Genomic DNA, 14,791 nt, shown 5'->3' on the forward strand with positions numbered 1-14,791 from the left:
TTTCTCAACTTGAGGAAAAACAGCAATCTCAATAGGGTAATAATACATGCATCTGTTTGGGTGATAATAAGTAAGAAACATGTTATCATTATACTGTAGTTTCACTTACAGAAGATCATTAATATTGACTTCAGGGCTCTAATTCTGGATGAATTCTTCCACTAAACATTTCTTATTTGCCAGCATTATATGGGATTTAATTGGATTAGGCAGCTATTCAGATCAGAACTGGAAAAGGTCCCTCAGAGGAGACAAACAGAACACTCAGCAAACATACAGATAGCTCAGAAGCCACATCTTTTCCTGTGTTTGATATGAGGTAGCTATGCAGCCTCTGAAAAACATATCCTTGCATTAAGCAGTAATTGGCAGGATACAAGATGATTGCAACTGCTGTTCCACCTTAATTTAAAGGTGTATTTTCCTGGGATGGGAAGCTACTGTACAAGTCTGGGAAAAGATGTGACTTCTTTAAAGAGGCATAGATTCAAGGGTGGCCGCTTGCTTGAAATCAATTTTTCACTTCCATGCTGAATTTATTTATTCATTTAATTAATTTATATGGCCGCCTATTCGCCCATGGCGACTTGAGGCGGCTTACACAATGTAAAACCATATTTAAAACAAAACATAAAAATAAAAACAATAAAAACTAACAAAAAGAATCAAATAAATTAGTACAGTAAAGCAAAATCTGGAAAAAATTAAAAATCACCCCCAGACTCCCACCCCCCACCCGGACGACCGCAGATCACACTAGCCATTTGATGGACTCCATCCTGCTCTGGGTTCCCCAGGCCCACTGGCAAAACCAGGTCTTCAGTGCCTTCCGAAAGAGTGCTAGATTGGGGGCCCTTCTAATCTCTGGGGAAATGATATTCCAGAGAGAGGGAGCCACCATGGAGAAGGCTCACCATGGAGAAGGCCACCATGGAGAAGGCCCTTCTTCTGGGTCCCATCAGGTGTATCTCCCTCAGGGATGGGACCGGCCACATTCCCTGCCTCCCCGCTCTAATGGGTCGGGTAGATGTGACCACCAAGAGATATTCCCTCAGATAACCCGGCCCCAAGCCATGAAGGGCTTTAAACGTGACAACCAGCACCTTGAATTGCACCTGGAAGCAAATTGGCAATCAATGCAGCTCCTGCAGGAGAGGTGAGATATGTGCATACCAGGGTCTGCACAAAACCATGCGGGCTGATGCATTTTGCACCAACTGGAGCTTCCGAATGCTCTTCAAGGGCAGCCCCATGTAGAGTGCGTTGCAATAATCAAGACGGGAAGTGACTAGGGCATGAGTAGATGTGAGCAGGGACCGTATACCTGCATATCCCCACAGTTGGATTGTTGTTATGACTTAAAAATGAAAAATATGCAATCTATATGTAGATTGACTTTGTATCACTAGCTAGGGACTGAAGATAAACAGGCAAAGAATATTGAGCAGTGTTTCTTCACCTTTGCAGCTTTTAAAATGTGTGGACTTCAGTTCCCAGAATTCCACAGTCACCATGCTGGTTGAGGAATCCTGGGAGTTGTCCACACGTCTTAGTTACCAAGATTCAAAGATAATGATATATTTTCCAGAAACACTGAATCTTACCAAGAGCTGAATATCATTAAGGCTTCATAGCAAATGCTCACCTCTAAGGAATTTGTCAAATAGACTATATTCTCCCGCAGGACAGCCTGTTCATCGAACTCCAACTCCAGATCAAGCACGTGGGATCCCTTCTTCTCCAAATTTTCCTACCAACAGTAAAAAGTACATGTTTTAAAGTGCAGCAATGCTGAGCAAACCTTTGATAGAACTTTTCTAGTAAGTTTCCCAGCTGGTCTATGAGTCCCAACAGAGCCATTACAATTTACAGAAGATTGCCAATCCCAGCTACAATTTGGAAAGCTCTTAAAAGTAACTTGTTTTTGTCTCAAATCTACTTTTTAATATTTAAAAAGGACATTTAGAAAAATGTTTTAAAACAGAAAAGTATTTCTATTATTATTGTTATTCTTTAATTAACTAAATGTATATGCCACCTGACTCCCAGCAGCTCTGGCAAGCATATAAAACAACGTATCTCTGATGGACAGATTTTGAAAGTAAACAGGACTTGCCATATGAGGAGAGTCCTATACTTTAATAGGGGATCCTTTGTCTCCCTCCAACATCTTGCTGAACTTTAACTGTTAGGGACTCTCTTTGCAAAAACAAACGTGTTTTTTTTTTTGCGAACTCATAATGCGCATGCAGTGACTATCTAATAAGCCTTTTGGTGTCTGCAAGAGAATTGGCAAGCAATACAATGTTCCAAAGTAAATGAAGTATGAGTCTGCATACCTAGTCAATTCAGACTAAAATTAATACCAATCAATCAATCAAAATACAGCTGGAAGGGACCTTGGAGGTCTTCTAGTCCAACCTACTGCTCAAGCAGGAGACCCTATACTAGGAATGTCAAACTCACGTCGTCATGTCATTGTCACATGACATATCAGGACTTTTTTTCCCCCTTCGCTAAACCAGGCATGGCCAGTGCATGATGTATCTGTCCCGCAAGCTGGGAATTTGACAGCCCAGCCTTATACCATTTCAAATAGGTGGCTGTCCAGGCTTTTCTTAAAAACCTCCAGTGACGAAGCACCTACAACTTTTGAAGGCAAGCTGTCCTCACTATTAAGAAGTTTCTCCTTAATTCCAAGTTGCTTCTCTCCTTGATTAGTCTCCATCCGTTGTTTCTTGTCTTGGCTTCTGGTGTTTTGGAAAATAGGTTGATCCCTTCTTCTTTGTGGCAGCCCTTCAAATACTGGAATACTGCTATGTCACCCTTAGTCCTTCTTTTGTCTAGACTGGCCATACCCAATTCCTGCAACCGTTCTTTATATCTCCTTTAGAAGTGTCCAATAAAGACACCGGCTAGAACAAAATGAAGCTGAATACTGCATAATCAATGGTGCAGCATGGCTACTATCAAGGTGTTTGGCAAGGGGAAAGCAGATAGTTATAGTAGTAAAGCAACAGCAACTCAGATTCCTAATCCAAAATAACTAATACCGATGGTGGGGGGGGAATCACTGTTATATTATCCTTCTCCTCCTATCCTGAAAGCCTTGTGTATCAGCAGGAAAAGACCATTTGATTAGTGCTGAATTGAGGAAAACAAAGACTGGATATCTAGTATTTATGTGCTCTGATGAGATTTACATGTTCCCCCAAGAGAAACAAACCAACCTCTACACAAACAGGAGAAATGTTCCTTCTTACATTAAAAAAAAAACCTATTCTTTTTTTTTAAGTGTGCAGCACATAACACTCATTAAAATTAATATCTGGTGTGAAATATATTGTCATAACCTTATTTTACTCCCTGTGTTCATCATCAAGTGACACACAACTTTATTGCAGAATATTTTCAACATGCACTAGAATCTATTAAGATTTCTAACATACTTCAGGTAATTCATACCAAAAGAAGAAAATGTAAATGTGGCCTAAATAAAACATTTTTATTGTTTTTCCCCATTATTAAAACATCACAGCAATCTTTCTCTTTGAGAAGACAGACTACTATATAATGCTGCAACCAGAAGCTGCAGAGTAGAATGGAAATCCTTGCTGCAGCCACAGATAGAAGAAGGCATTAACCACTAACACAATTTAGTATTTTAGTTCAAATTTCTAAAGTTTGCTGAAATGATACTGCTTTTCTACTTGGGCTGAATTCTTATTTGAATTCAAGTACATTCCCAGCTGGAAGTAAATTAAACAATTAGCTAATTGTGATTATATAAAGAGGGAGAAGGTCATCTTGCCACAAACAAGATTTTATGTTCTTAAATGTTTATGTGATTGATTGAGATCCATCTGTAATGTTTCAAAGCACAATCTTCTCAAGGAATGCATCAGGGCAAGATATTTTCAGGGGTGGGATGCTATCGGTTTGGCCCGGCTCTATAGAACTGGTAGCCCCGAAGAGCAGCTGACACCGAACCAATTCACTGCGATGACTGTCTGGTCTTCTGTTTGGCCAACCTGCCCACCCGGGGTCTAGGCTGTCCTTTATCCTATGCTTTTACCTCCTCAGCTGCTTTGCACAGTATTGCTGAGTGCCGCTCGTCAGCTGGAGAAGGTAAATGCTCGTCGGAGCCAGTAGCGTGCATGCATGTGCAGTGCGTGTTTGGCGCGCACGTGCGTGCTCCCCAAACCGGTTGTTATGCCCGTAGGATCCTAATCCTGAGAACCACCTGTACTATCACTTACATCCCTGGACCTGTTCTTCTATCCTACCCCTGAAACATGCAGTCAAAATTTAGCAAGCAGTCTTTCATCACTAAAGCAAGCTATCAGCTGAACTTTGCAGCAGTGGGCAATTTCACATGCAAAGTCCTACCAAGCAACCCCACGGAAAAATTCAGCCCTGTCCACTTTAAATCATCTTTAAATCATCAACATGCTCATGTGTTTGCTATACCCCCAAAAGTTGTACTCTACAACACATACTAGTGTGTCCTTATTGCATATAAGCAATGTTCAATAAAAATAAATCAAATGAAACGCCATTTCAAAGTACAGTACACGTTTAGCAATAAACATCAATAATACCTTCATAAGTCCTGTAGGAAGGATAAGATACGCAGTTTGTCTTCAAAGACACAGCAATATGAAAAATATTACAGTCTAACTTGGATGTAACTGGACCATAACCAATAGCCAGGTAAATTTCTCTCGTTAGGATTGAAGTGGCAAGCAAGCAAGCAAACAAACAAATAATCAATTTATATCAGGACATCTCATCCAAAATGCATAGAAATCTGAAACAGAAATAGTTCTGATGGGATACAACTTGTATGATCCTGCTCATTTTTTCTCCCTCTGAATTTTTTCAAAAAAAAAAAAAGAGTTGTGTTTTCACATCACTATTCTATTCTGCGTCATGCTTACATTTTCTTCTACAACTCTGCCTAATTTCCAGGAGTCTGATAAAACGTGAGAAGCAAGCCCATAAGCAGAATTGTAGCGATAAATAGCAAAAGGCTGACCTTAATCATTGCTACAAAAGGCATAACCCTTTTCATGTATTTTTTCAGTTCCGGCAACGAGCTGAGTTCACTGGCAATTATTTTGTTGTCTGGAAGCTGTCCTCCATTGGTCTACAACAAAAAATATACAAGATCCAATTATTCTGCTGTTGACAATTCTATAGGAAAAGCACACATAACCCTCAATTGAATTTATTTATTTATTTATTTATTTGACCTTCATTGGTCTTAGTACTGTACCCAGTTCTGAAGCTCAGTGAAATAGTGCAAGTAATCTGATTCCTCCAGAACTTTCTGAAGCTATCACCCAGCTATCTTCTCCATAATTTTCCCCCAAAAGAGAAGGTTGGGAGAACAGTTAAAATGATGAACTAATTTGTTTCTACAATTATCTGCTAACATTTCTATTTGCTTAAACATCTTTGTAGATCCTTTTTTTAATGAAATCTAACTTTTCCCCTGAAGAATTGCTTCAGCCTAATTTTAAATGCTGCTGTTTAAAAGTTATTCTTTAATGAGTTCGGAAGACCACTAGGAAGCCCTCCATCCTGCTAAGCCACATTTCTATATGTGGGCATGCTCTAAATATCACACCTTGCTCAAAATCATTTAGGACAGCTATTCCCTCGGGCTGTCACAATTTGTGGTCCACCAAGCAGAACACAGCTGAGTAATCATGCCCAGCCTGCTGAGCTGTCCACAAAGATATCAAGAGGGCTCCTGATTCTTGCTGGCTACTTGAACTACAAAAACAAAGGGAAAGGGAACAATTGGCTGTCAAAAGATCTGATAACCTACGATGCAGTGTTGACAGCCTGAGTTGGGCTTGCAAGATCTTAAGCTGCGAAAGAAAACAATTTCTGTTCCAGGCATCCCTTTTGAATACTACATCTATAACTCACTTTTCTCTGCCAAAAAGAGTTGCAGCAAAAAAAAAAAGTAGGTTATTTTAAGCTAACAAAGCAAGCTATCTGGAACGATCCAACCCTGTTCAGCCCATTTGCATTCTCCAAGACTGTGCTGCCAAAATGTGGGGAGACGGAAGCAAATTTCCTTTTTTCCCCACCTCTAAAGCAAAGTATGATGTACCTCCACTATACCTAAGGATACTTCTATTATATTGCCACTTCACAAATCCTAAATATTGTTCCTGCAACAGTTTGCAACTGTCCTCACTCCAGTAACCTAGAACTCCAGGTAAGGCAAACTACATGCTAGACAATCTAGACAGAAATGCAAAAGCTCTCCCACCATCTAGCTAGTGGCCTTTCCATTGCTCCATGTAGTCTTGTGGCAAAAATAAAATATGTGGCTAATAAGTTAATAAAATGGGGCATAAGGATAGTTAATGGTCTTGCTTTTTTCTGCAGGTATTTATATACTGCATTTCTTTCCCTTCACAAATAACTTTCAGTTCTTAATTATCATTTACTAATTAATAGCTATTAATTACTCCTTTAATCATTCATTTCTTTCAGTTAATGTAAACACCCAAGAAGGCTTGCAATAAAGCAAAACACAAAGCATGACGGGACAAGCAATGTAATGAAAGGTTAAATTCATACCACTAAAATCAATTAAAAGTTAAAAGCCTGGCAAATAAGAAATGAGTTTTTTTTTCCTATTTTCCTAAAGATTTATTTAGATGATTCTGGATGTTTATTATCTTGCTGGTTTTAACCCATGTTTTATTTATGGTCTTCCTTTGCATAAACAGAAGGTTAGAAATATTTGAAACCACGAGAGAAATATAATCACCTGATAATGTTTTCGTAGAATCGACAGTGTGGTGTGCTGCCACAGAGGGTAGTTCTTGGCCACATAAATGGTACAGTGGGATGGTTTCTGTGGTACTTCTTTGTTGCCCTTCTAGAAAACAGCAAGGAAAGTCCTGCTGAGCAAAGTGCGTTAAATTTTCAAACAATAACTACCGGAAAAACTACATGGATGCTTACTTTTCCTTTTCCTGGTGCCATGTAGTTTTTTAGACGCAGACGGAGATCATGGGCTACTTCTGTCAGATACTGGGAAGACTGGACCAGGACTTCATCTACTACCCCAGGCACAGGCCAGGAAGCCTTCATGATGGATTCAGCCTTTATAGTTAACACACATAGATTGGGGGTGAAGAATCTGATGTAATATTCCCATCATTCTGCAACATACAATCCCTCCCTCGTTCGCCAGTGAATGAAAAGCAGTACCTTGCCCAACAAGCTCCAAATATATTCACACACATGAGGGCAGATTGGAGCTAGCAGGAGAGTCTGTGATTCAATAAACTGGAACACCAATTCTCGGTGCATTCCTTCTATGGCAAGTTCCCGGTACTTGTCTTTCGCTGCCTGAAGGAGAGCCAGCAAAAGCAGTGTTAAAACCATTCCAACTGTCATGGAAAACCATGGCATAAAAGACCATTTCCTTGCTTGTAAACCACTTATACTCCCAAAATAGTATATTAAAGGGGACTGATTTAATTTTGTAGACCTAAGCACTAGCTGGAATTAGAACCAATAAAACCCTGCCGGTTGGATATTACATAGGTTTTTGAAAGAGAAGTACATTGGCATAGACATAAAAGTCAAGGATAACTGCAGTGGTATACTACGTACTGTCATTTTGAATCGCCCAATATCAAAAACTACTATAAAGAAAAGGGGAAAATAGAAGCAATAAATATGATCTATTATTATGCCTGGAGAGTTCAGAGAGCTGAACCATATTCTTGGAATGTGGTTGTGCAAAGGAGTCAGGGCACGTTACCAACTATTGTGTATATATTGGGGAACTGCTGACACCTCATGGACAATTATGAAAAACATTCTCCTTCTTATGAGCAACTGAAAGCAGAAAACAGTTTTTTATCCATTTGTCTTTGATATTTTTTATAAATAATCATTTTCTTTAATTATTTGGCCTCATTTTTTTTTCTCTTTCAATTCTAATTGCCAATCTGATAATTAACTCCTGAGGAAATACTCAGCCCAAATCATCAACTGCAGCAATTCTAGTTTATTTAGATTTAATTAAATCTAATTTATTTATACTGTTCCATTTAGCACAATGCTAAATTTCTGCTCCTTAGCATAGAGGATAGATTATTCTCAAAAAAGCTATAATTCAGCATTCAGTCATGTTTAAAGTCCAAAGTCAATCTTTGCATTTTCCGTTCAGTCAGGGTTCTGCAATCTTTTTCAGGTGAGTTTAGTAATCTCCAAAAATACATATACCTTTGTTTCACAGGACTGTTTTGGGATGCTATCAGAGAATGAAAATGAGGTCAGATTGCTATACAAAGCCCATGGAGAACAAGATGAGAGAAAAACTGAGACCACTAATGCTCTTTGTAGGATGTAGCCTGCTTAAGTTCTGCTTAAACTGAAGCTGGTCCCCCTAAATTCCACTATTTGATTTCTGGATACAAAGGGAATATTGTCCTGGGGTTGCTGTTGGCAGGCTGATTCCAAAAAGGGCTCCTTCTTTGGGATGGCCAATTGTTTTATCTTCACGTATGAGTTTAGGGCACTAGGGAAAGAGTTGCTGCTGCAGTCTTCTAGTTTTATTAATCGCGACAATGTTATAACGTAGCATTGGGGGGGCAGGGGGGGCGGAAGGAATGTGGCCTTAGAATAAATACCAATGTATCAACTGACAGGAGGAAACATGGTAACATTGATTGGCCTTTTTTCTTTTCAGATTGCAGTCTACACAATAAAATCAAGGTGATCTGGAAGATGAGCTTCCCAACAGAAAATTTCATGTTACTTACTGGTAAAATATCTCATAGCAGCACAACTGAATTCATAGGATAGAGGTGCAGTGGTGTAAAATTTCATCTCCCAAAAGTCCTCTGGTTCTTCACATTCTGCCTTTATCTCCCACTCCATACAATAATGTCTAGATAGCTGTCACAGCCTGCGTTTATCTTTTAGGGGTTACCTCACCTGGCATTCATCCTCTAATCTACCTTACCAAAGAGACAGAGCCTGCACAACCTGTGTTGCTTTTCTGGCCAAGTAAGAGCAGAAAGTGGATGAAAAGTATTCTATAGCACCACCCCCTGGCCCTGTAGTACTTAGGCAGCTTTTCCCCCCACTGGCCTTCGTGAGATAGACCCATCTCACAATATTTATTTGTTTGTTTGCTGATTTGATTTGTATTGCCACCTATTCATCATGGTGACTCAAGGCAGCTTACAACATATAAAACAATTTAAAAAAATAAAACTCATAAAATTAAATAAATTAATATAGTAAAATCACCCCCCGCCTTCCCCCAGCGACAGCAGATAACACGAGCCATTTAATGGGCTCCATCCCCCTCTGGGTTCCGCAGGCCCACTGGCAGAACCAGGTCTTCAATGCCTTCTGGAAGAGTATCAGAGAGGGGGCCATTCTAATCTCTGGGGAAATGATGTTCCAGAGAGAGGGAGCTACCACAGAGAAGGCCCTTCTTCTGGGTCCTACCAGGTGTATCTCCCTCAAGGATGGATTAGGGTTAGGGTTCCCCGTTCTGATAGGTCGGGTAGATGTGACCGGCAAGAGACAGTCCCTCAGATTAAAAAAACAAACTTTCTTTTTAAAAAAAGAAAAGAAAAAGATAGAATTTGAAAATCTGTAATGTCTGTAATTTGCAGCTTTTAGTTCAAATGCATAAATATTATCACTGGAAGTGTTCTTTCTTTTACATGCTGGTTTGGTTTTAGCATACTATTAATGCATGGTTTACATTTGTGGCAATTTACTCTGACAACATTTGTGCTAGAAAGCAGATTTGAATGTTTAATCATCTATATTCTTGAAGGACAGGTACTCTACCTGAAATTCAAAGAATCCAGTTTTAAGAGCTTCCTTAAACATCATCTTCTCATAGTTTTGTTCCGTCTTTATTATGCCTGCATTCATTTCACTACGGGGAGAAGAAAGCTAGAATTAAAATAGAATTAGAATTAAATCCAAGGTTTTGTGACAGAATCCTGTAAGACTGCCATAAATGAAGTCAGATCATGCAATACTACCATAGGATCATGCAAGATTGCCATTACATTTTTTAAAAAGAAAATACAATTTTCCTTAAGCAAACAAGTTGACCCTTTCTCAAGGATACCTGGCAAAGACCCTGTCATTGAAGGTTCTGGCAGGCCCGCTTCTTAAACTGTCCCAGTTAGCAAGCATTTCTTTCACCCACTCCACCCATGTATAGAGGCGGAGAATGCCAGCATCTGCCATGGATTCCACAAAGTTTGCATCTTCAACAGTATCACCTGCATCAGCCAGTGCCAGCCGCATGCCTGAAAGGGAAAGAGGTTTCACTTTCTAAAGCAACAGCAAAAGACATGCAGTCAACAGCTGGGAGACTCCACTCTTGCTATGAAAGAAGGCTGCACAAAGCATTCAAAAGAGGCATTTTTTTTCAAATCAAGTTATATAAGGAAAGCATCCCTACTTAATGCCACCAAAATCGCTTAATTCACCTAAAGGTTTAGTGCTGATCCCTGGCTTTCTCCGTGTTTGCACGAACACACAAGCAACCGTTTCCTTAGGATTACCAATGAAACCAAGTGGACAACTGAGAAAAATAGCCCCCTCATATCTTCTAGAGGATGTAGCTCTGTGACTGCAATACAGCAGAAGTATTTTCATTGGGAAGGAACACCAGAACTTAAGCAATTGTAAAAATGTGATTTTTGATTTGTTAAATTTCCAGTAGGGTATGCATTTAGGTTTTTCATATGCTGATCAAGAAGATTTTTTCTTTAAAAACAGGGAAGGCTGTTTGATTAAATAAACTGCTATAAAATGGGTAATATAAACTCTATTATAAGAGAGACATTATATTACTGATATATTATTCAGCCAAGTAGAGTTTTCAAAATTCAAACATAATGTAATGTGTCTTCTTACCATCAGCTGAAAATTTATCTATAGCTTGGCTCAAAGTAAGAAAATTGCCTGTAGATTTAGACATCTGTTAACAAAATGAGAAGGAGAGAAAGATTTAAAAATTGTATTTAAAAGATGGTTGATCTGTGATAATCAGACCCCAAACTTAAATCTAATGGGGACAAAGAAAGAGAAGTATATTTTTATCTGTTAAGTCATTTAAAAAAGCACTGCTGAATCTACTACTAACACAGACAAAATACATATAGACAAACTTGCAAGTATCACCTAGCTGCCCTCAACAAATCTTGAAAAACCCTGACTGATACTTGGGTGTGGGAAACTATCGGGAAATCTGAGTGCTATAAATCAAATCAAGAAGGCTGTAGACTAAACTGCGAAAAACACCAAATATTGTAGAAGACAGTGACAACCTATTTTCTATTAGATAGTTTTATCCATTCCAGCTGTTTGTACTTTGTGTATTAATATCAGTTCTACAGTTCAAATTCAATACAGTCAATAAAAGCCTCATTCTTCTTTGTGCAAAATTCCAGAAAAAAACTTTCTTATGAAATTTTATTTGTCAAAAGCTTGAAATATATATATGACAGGCACTAAAAAATGTCTAACTGGATTAATAAAAAAGGAAATGTGTATATTGTTTATATGCTAGAAAAACAATGTGGACAGGAAAGTCTAACAATTAAAGGTTCCATAAACTTTCTGCTTGTGTTTCCATATTTGGAAAAAGAAGTTCAGCTTTCCTTAGCAATATCACAAATTAATAAATTACTTGCCACTCCTTAAACTGAGAAAGGATTTAGTTCATTGCCATAATAATCAGAAATGTTCAGTATAGATTCAAAAAGACATCATACCTTCTCTGAATTAAGTAGAAGATGCCCATTTGCTCTGACAGATACAGGCCATTTTTCTCTGCATTGGAAGACAAGAGTTCCATTGTTCCATATGATTTATCATATTCAAAACAATCTTCCAATTTTTAGATAAGAGCACTGTTTTAAAAACACTCCTGATCATGCCCTATTCTTTATTTTAGGATTGTTTTTTCTTTATTGGCTATGCCAATAATGTAATAATTCTCTGTATTCCTCTGTTTATGATTTTCCATCAAATACAGGTAATCCTTGATTTAGGACTTACCTTGAAACAGAGGCACCAAAATACTTCACCAAATGGATAATGTAGAGAAATTTGTTGTCTACAGGTAGTCCTTGATTTATGAACCTAACTGAGCCCAACATTTCTGTTGCTAAGACAGACAGTTGTTAAGTGAGTTTTGCCCCATTTTACAACCTTTCTTTCACAGTTGTTCAATGAATCACTGCAGTTTAGTAACATGGTTGTTAAATGAATCTGACTTCCCCACTGACTTTGCCTGTCAGAAGGTCACAAAAAGAGATCACATGACCTCGGGACACTGCGATTGTCATAAATGAATGGCACCAAACATCTGAATTTTGATCACATAATCACATAGTGGGGATGCTGCTAAAAGTGAAAAATGGTCGTCACTTTTTAAAATCCTTTTGTAATTTTGAACAGTCACTAAATGAACTGTTGTAAGTCAAGGACTGCCTGTAGTGGGAAGCAAATTTGCTCCTGGCTTCAAATAGTCTATCAATTTTTGTGGTCAGTGAAAGTTTGTAACTATTTAGGACTAGCTATAATTCTGCAGCAGTGTGACCTACAATATGATCTGAGCTTAATATACTGTATATTGATTAAGAAATTCTGATTAAGTACATAAAACATCAAGTGCATCAAGTCTTTATCCTAGATCAAAGTTCACTACTGCATGTTCCAAAAGTATGTGAAGCTTTAGACTTAGCAATTGGTGGCATCTTCTGTACAATGTTAGCCATTGCTTCAACCCATTTTTTTCTGCTTCATAGTTTTAGTTGTACAATTAAGATCATTGCCATGTTGCATGACCCAAACTTATTTAAACATTACAGATGGATAGCTAGATACTCTCCAACAGAATTGACTGGTACAATCCTGAATTCCTAGAAGCCATCCGGTCCCTAGGATGCATAGCAGCCAAAAATCATGATACTCCCACCCAAATGCTTCACATTGGGATAAGGTTCCTTTGTTGGAAAAGTCTTTTATTTTCTCCAAACATAGCTTTTTCATCAAGGCCAAAGAATCCCATTTTCATTATCTATCCACAGAACACTATTCCAACAGCCTGCTGAATCAAACTTGAGCTGTGAAAAGGAAACTCTAATGCTAACAACCACTATGTACATTTTTAAAGGCCTCTGGTTGTCTCAATACAATTCACCACTAAGATTGCTGGGCTTCACATACTTTTCCAGTGGAAATGGTGAACACTGGCTCTGTAAGTTCAATAAAAATATAACACGGTAAGTATCCTGGTTTGAAGTGGTGTTTGTTCTAACCAGAATCTCTTTATCAACTAATATGACTTGCATGAAACTTAGATCACCTTGTAGGTCACAGTATTGAAGAATTATGGATAGTTCTAATAATTCCCAAAGATTCTCTCACTCCCTTAATTGACAGAATAGCTATTCAGAGCAAATTAGCCTCTAACAAGTTGAAGCAGTAAAATATGACTCAGAGGAATGCACGGAATTATTACGTAACTGGCACAGACAACAGGGAAGAAAAATACCTATTGTAAAAAACTTTCCATCCCTTCCAATGCACTGTGCAGCAAGCATGGGATCCTGATTTCACCCCATTTGCTTCAGTAGTGCAAAGTAAGCGGGATGTCCTTCAGACAGAGAAGAACTAATGATTATCCTTGTGGGAATCCTTTCCCCACCTACTGGTATTGTAGCACTTTTATCTGCAAAATAATGTAGCTTGAGAAAGAAGGGAAAAAAGGTAACTAACAAGCATTCTAGGTATCATAATATGAACAGTCTTTCAAAGCTCATTAACTGCATCACACACGAGTGGGTTGCACATTGGCCAAGGAATTCCTTATGGAGACTGGGACAATCTCAGTAAATCTGCAAGATTTACTGCGTACTTGAGCTAAAAACGATAGGAACTTTCCAGTGTATTTTTAAAATTCAATATAGTGGAAAGTAAACTAAGGGTACAAGGTACTGTTCTTGGACATCGCCCCTGTGCAAATTCAATTTGGGTAAGCACTAAAAGACATGAGCTTCCACAGCCAACCTCTAAGGTCAGTTAATTCAGATTGGGAGACTAGAGAGTCTCCCAATGTTAGAGGCTTGGGAGATTAGGAGTCAACAAGATGTGATTCAGCACTGTATTAATTACACATGTAACAAACTGGTTCCATACTTTAATTCCACATTCAAGTCTTATAGAAGCGCAATTCATTTTAATATAGTTTTGCCTGCTCAGACTTCTTTTCCTTTTCAAAGCTTGCAGAGATTGTGAATACTTTAATTAATATAGCTGGAGATGCACCTTTTCACAGACTAACCTCTGATCTGGCCACATGGCTACATGGTTGTAAAGGTAGTAAGACAAGTGATTGGGAACAAGATCCTTGCCAGAAGCACGTATATCCACTGGATACCAGTACTCAAACTCTTGCTTCAGTTTATCCAAAGTCGCCTTAGGGATTTTTGTTGTAGGGAATGGAGCCGTCTTAAAGAAGATGTAGTCCCACACCTCCTCTGTCATTTGGCTTGCTCTGTGTATAATAGGCAAAAGTTATAAAAAGAAAGAAAGGCTGCAGGTTTATCTGCTGAGCACCCATTTGGTATGGTTACTACATACATCATCACTAAATATGGTTTCATTCTTTAAACTCATCTGCTTTTAATTTTAAAAAATGACCTAATTTTAACATCTGAAAAAGAATTCAAACATTTTAAATAAGAAAAAAAACCAG

The 14,791-nt window shown here is 38.4% G+C and overlaps 1 protein-coding gene across 3 annotated transcripts in view; it reads right to left on the bottom strand.

The window, feature by feature from the left end:
- LARS1 (leucyl-tRNA synthetase 1) overlaps nucleotides 1-14,791 on the bottom strand; it is a 48,116-nt gene that overhangs the window by 9,818 nt on the left and 23,507 nt on the right. For all 3 annotated transcript variants that reach the window (XM_026696404.2, XM_087924489.1, XM_087924488.1), the window contains exons 20-29: nucleotides 14,378-14,590; nucleotides 11,802-11,859; nucleotides 10,942-11,005; nucleotides 10,145-10,328; nucleotides 9,856-9,946; nucleotides 7,243-7,383; nucleotides 6,994-7,134; nucleotides 6,797-6,907; nucleotides 5,039-5,149; nucleotides 1,646-1,750 (exon numbers count right to left, since the gene is read on the bottom strand). In XM_026696404.2, the coding sequence (XP_026552189.1) occupies nucleotides 1,646-1,750; nucleotides 5,039-5,149; nucleotides 6,797-6,907; nucleotides 6,994-7,134; nucleotides 7,243-7,383; nucleotides 9,856-9,946; nucleotides 10,145-10,328; nucleotides 10,942-11,005; nucleotides 11,802-11,859; nucleotides 14,378-14,590 (1,219 nt within the window). The remainder of the gene's footprint in view (nucleotides 1-1,645; nucleotides 1,751-5,038; nucleotides 5,150-6,796; nucleotides 6,908-6,993; nucleotides 7,135-7,242; nucleotides 7,384-9,855; nucleotides 9,947-10,144; nucleotides 10,329-10,941; nucleotides 11,006-11,801; nucleotides 11,860-14,377; nucleotides 14,591-14,791) is intronic.

The sequence above is a fragment of the Pseudonaja textilis genome, chromosome 2 (assembly GCF_049901715.1).
Source record: "Pseudonaja textilis isolate UNSWEBS1 chromosome 2, rPseTex1.2, whole genome shotgun sequence".
NCBI lineage: Eukaryota > Metazoa > Chordata > Lepidosauria > Squamata > Elapidae > Pseudonaja > Pseudonaja textilis.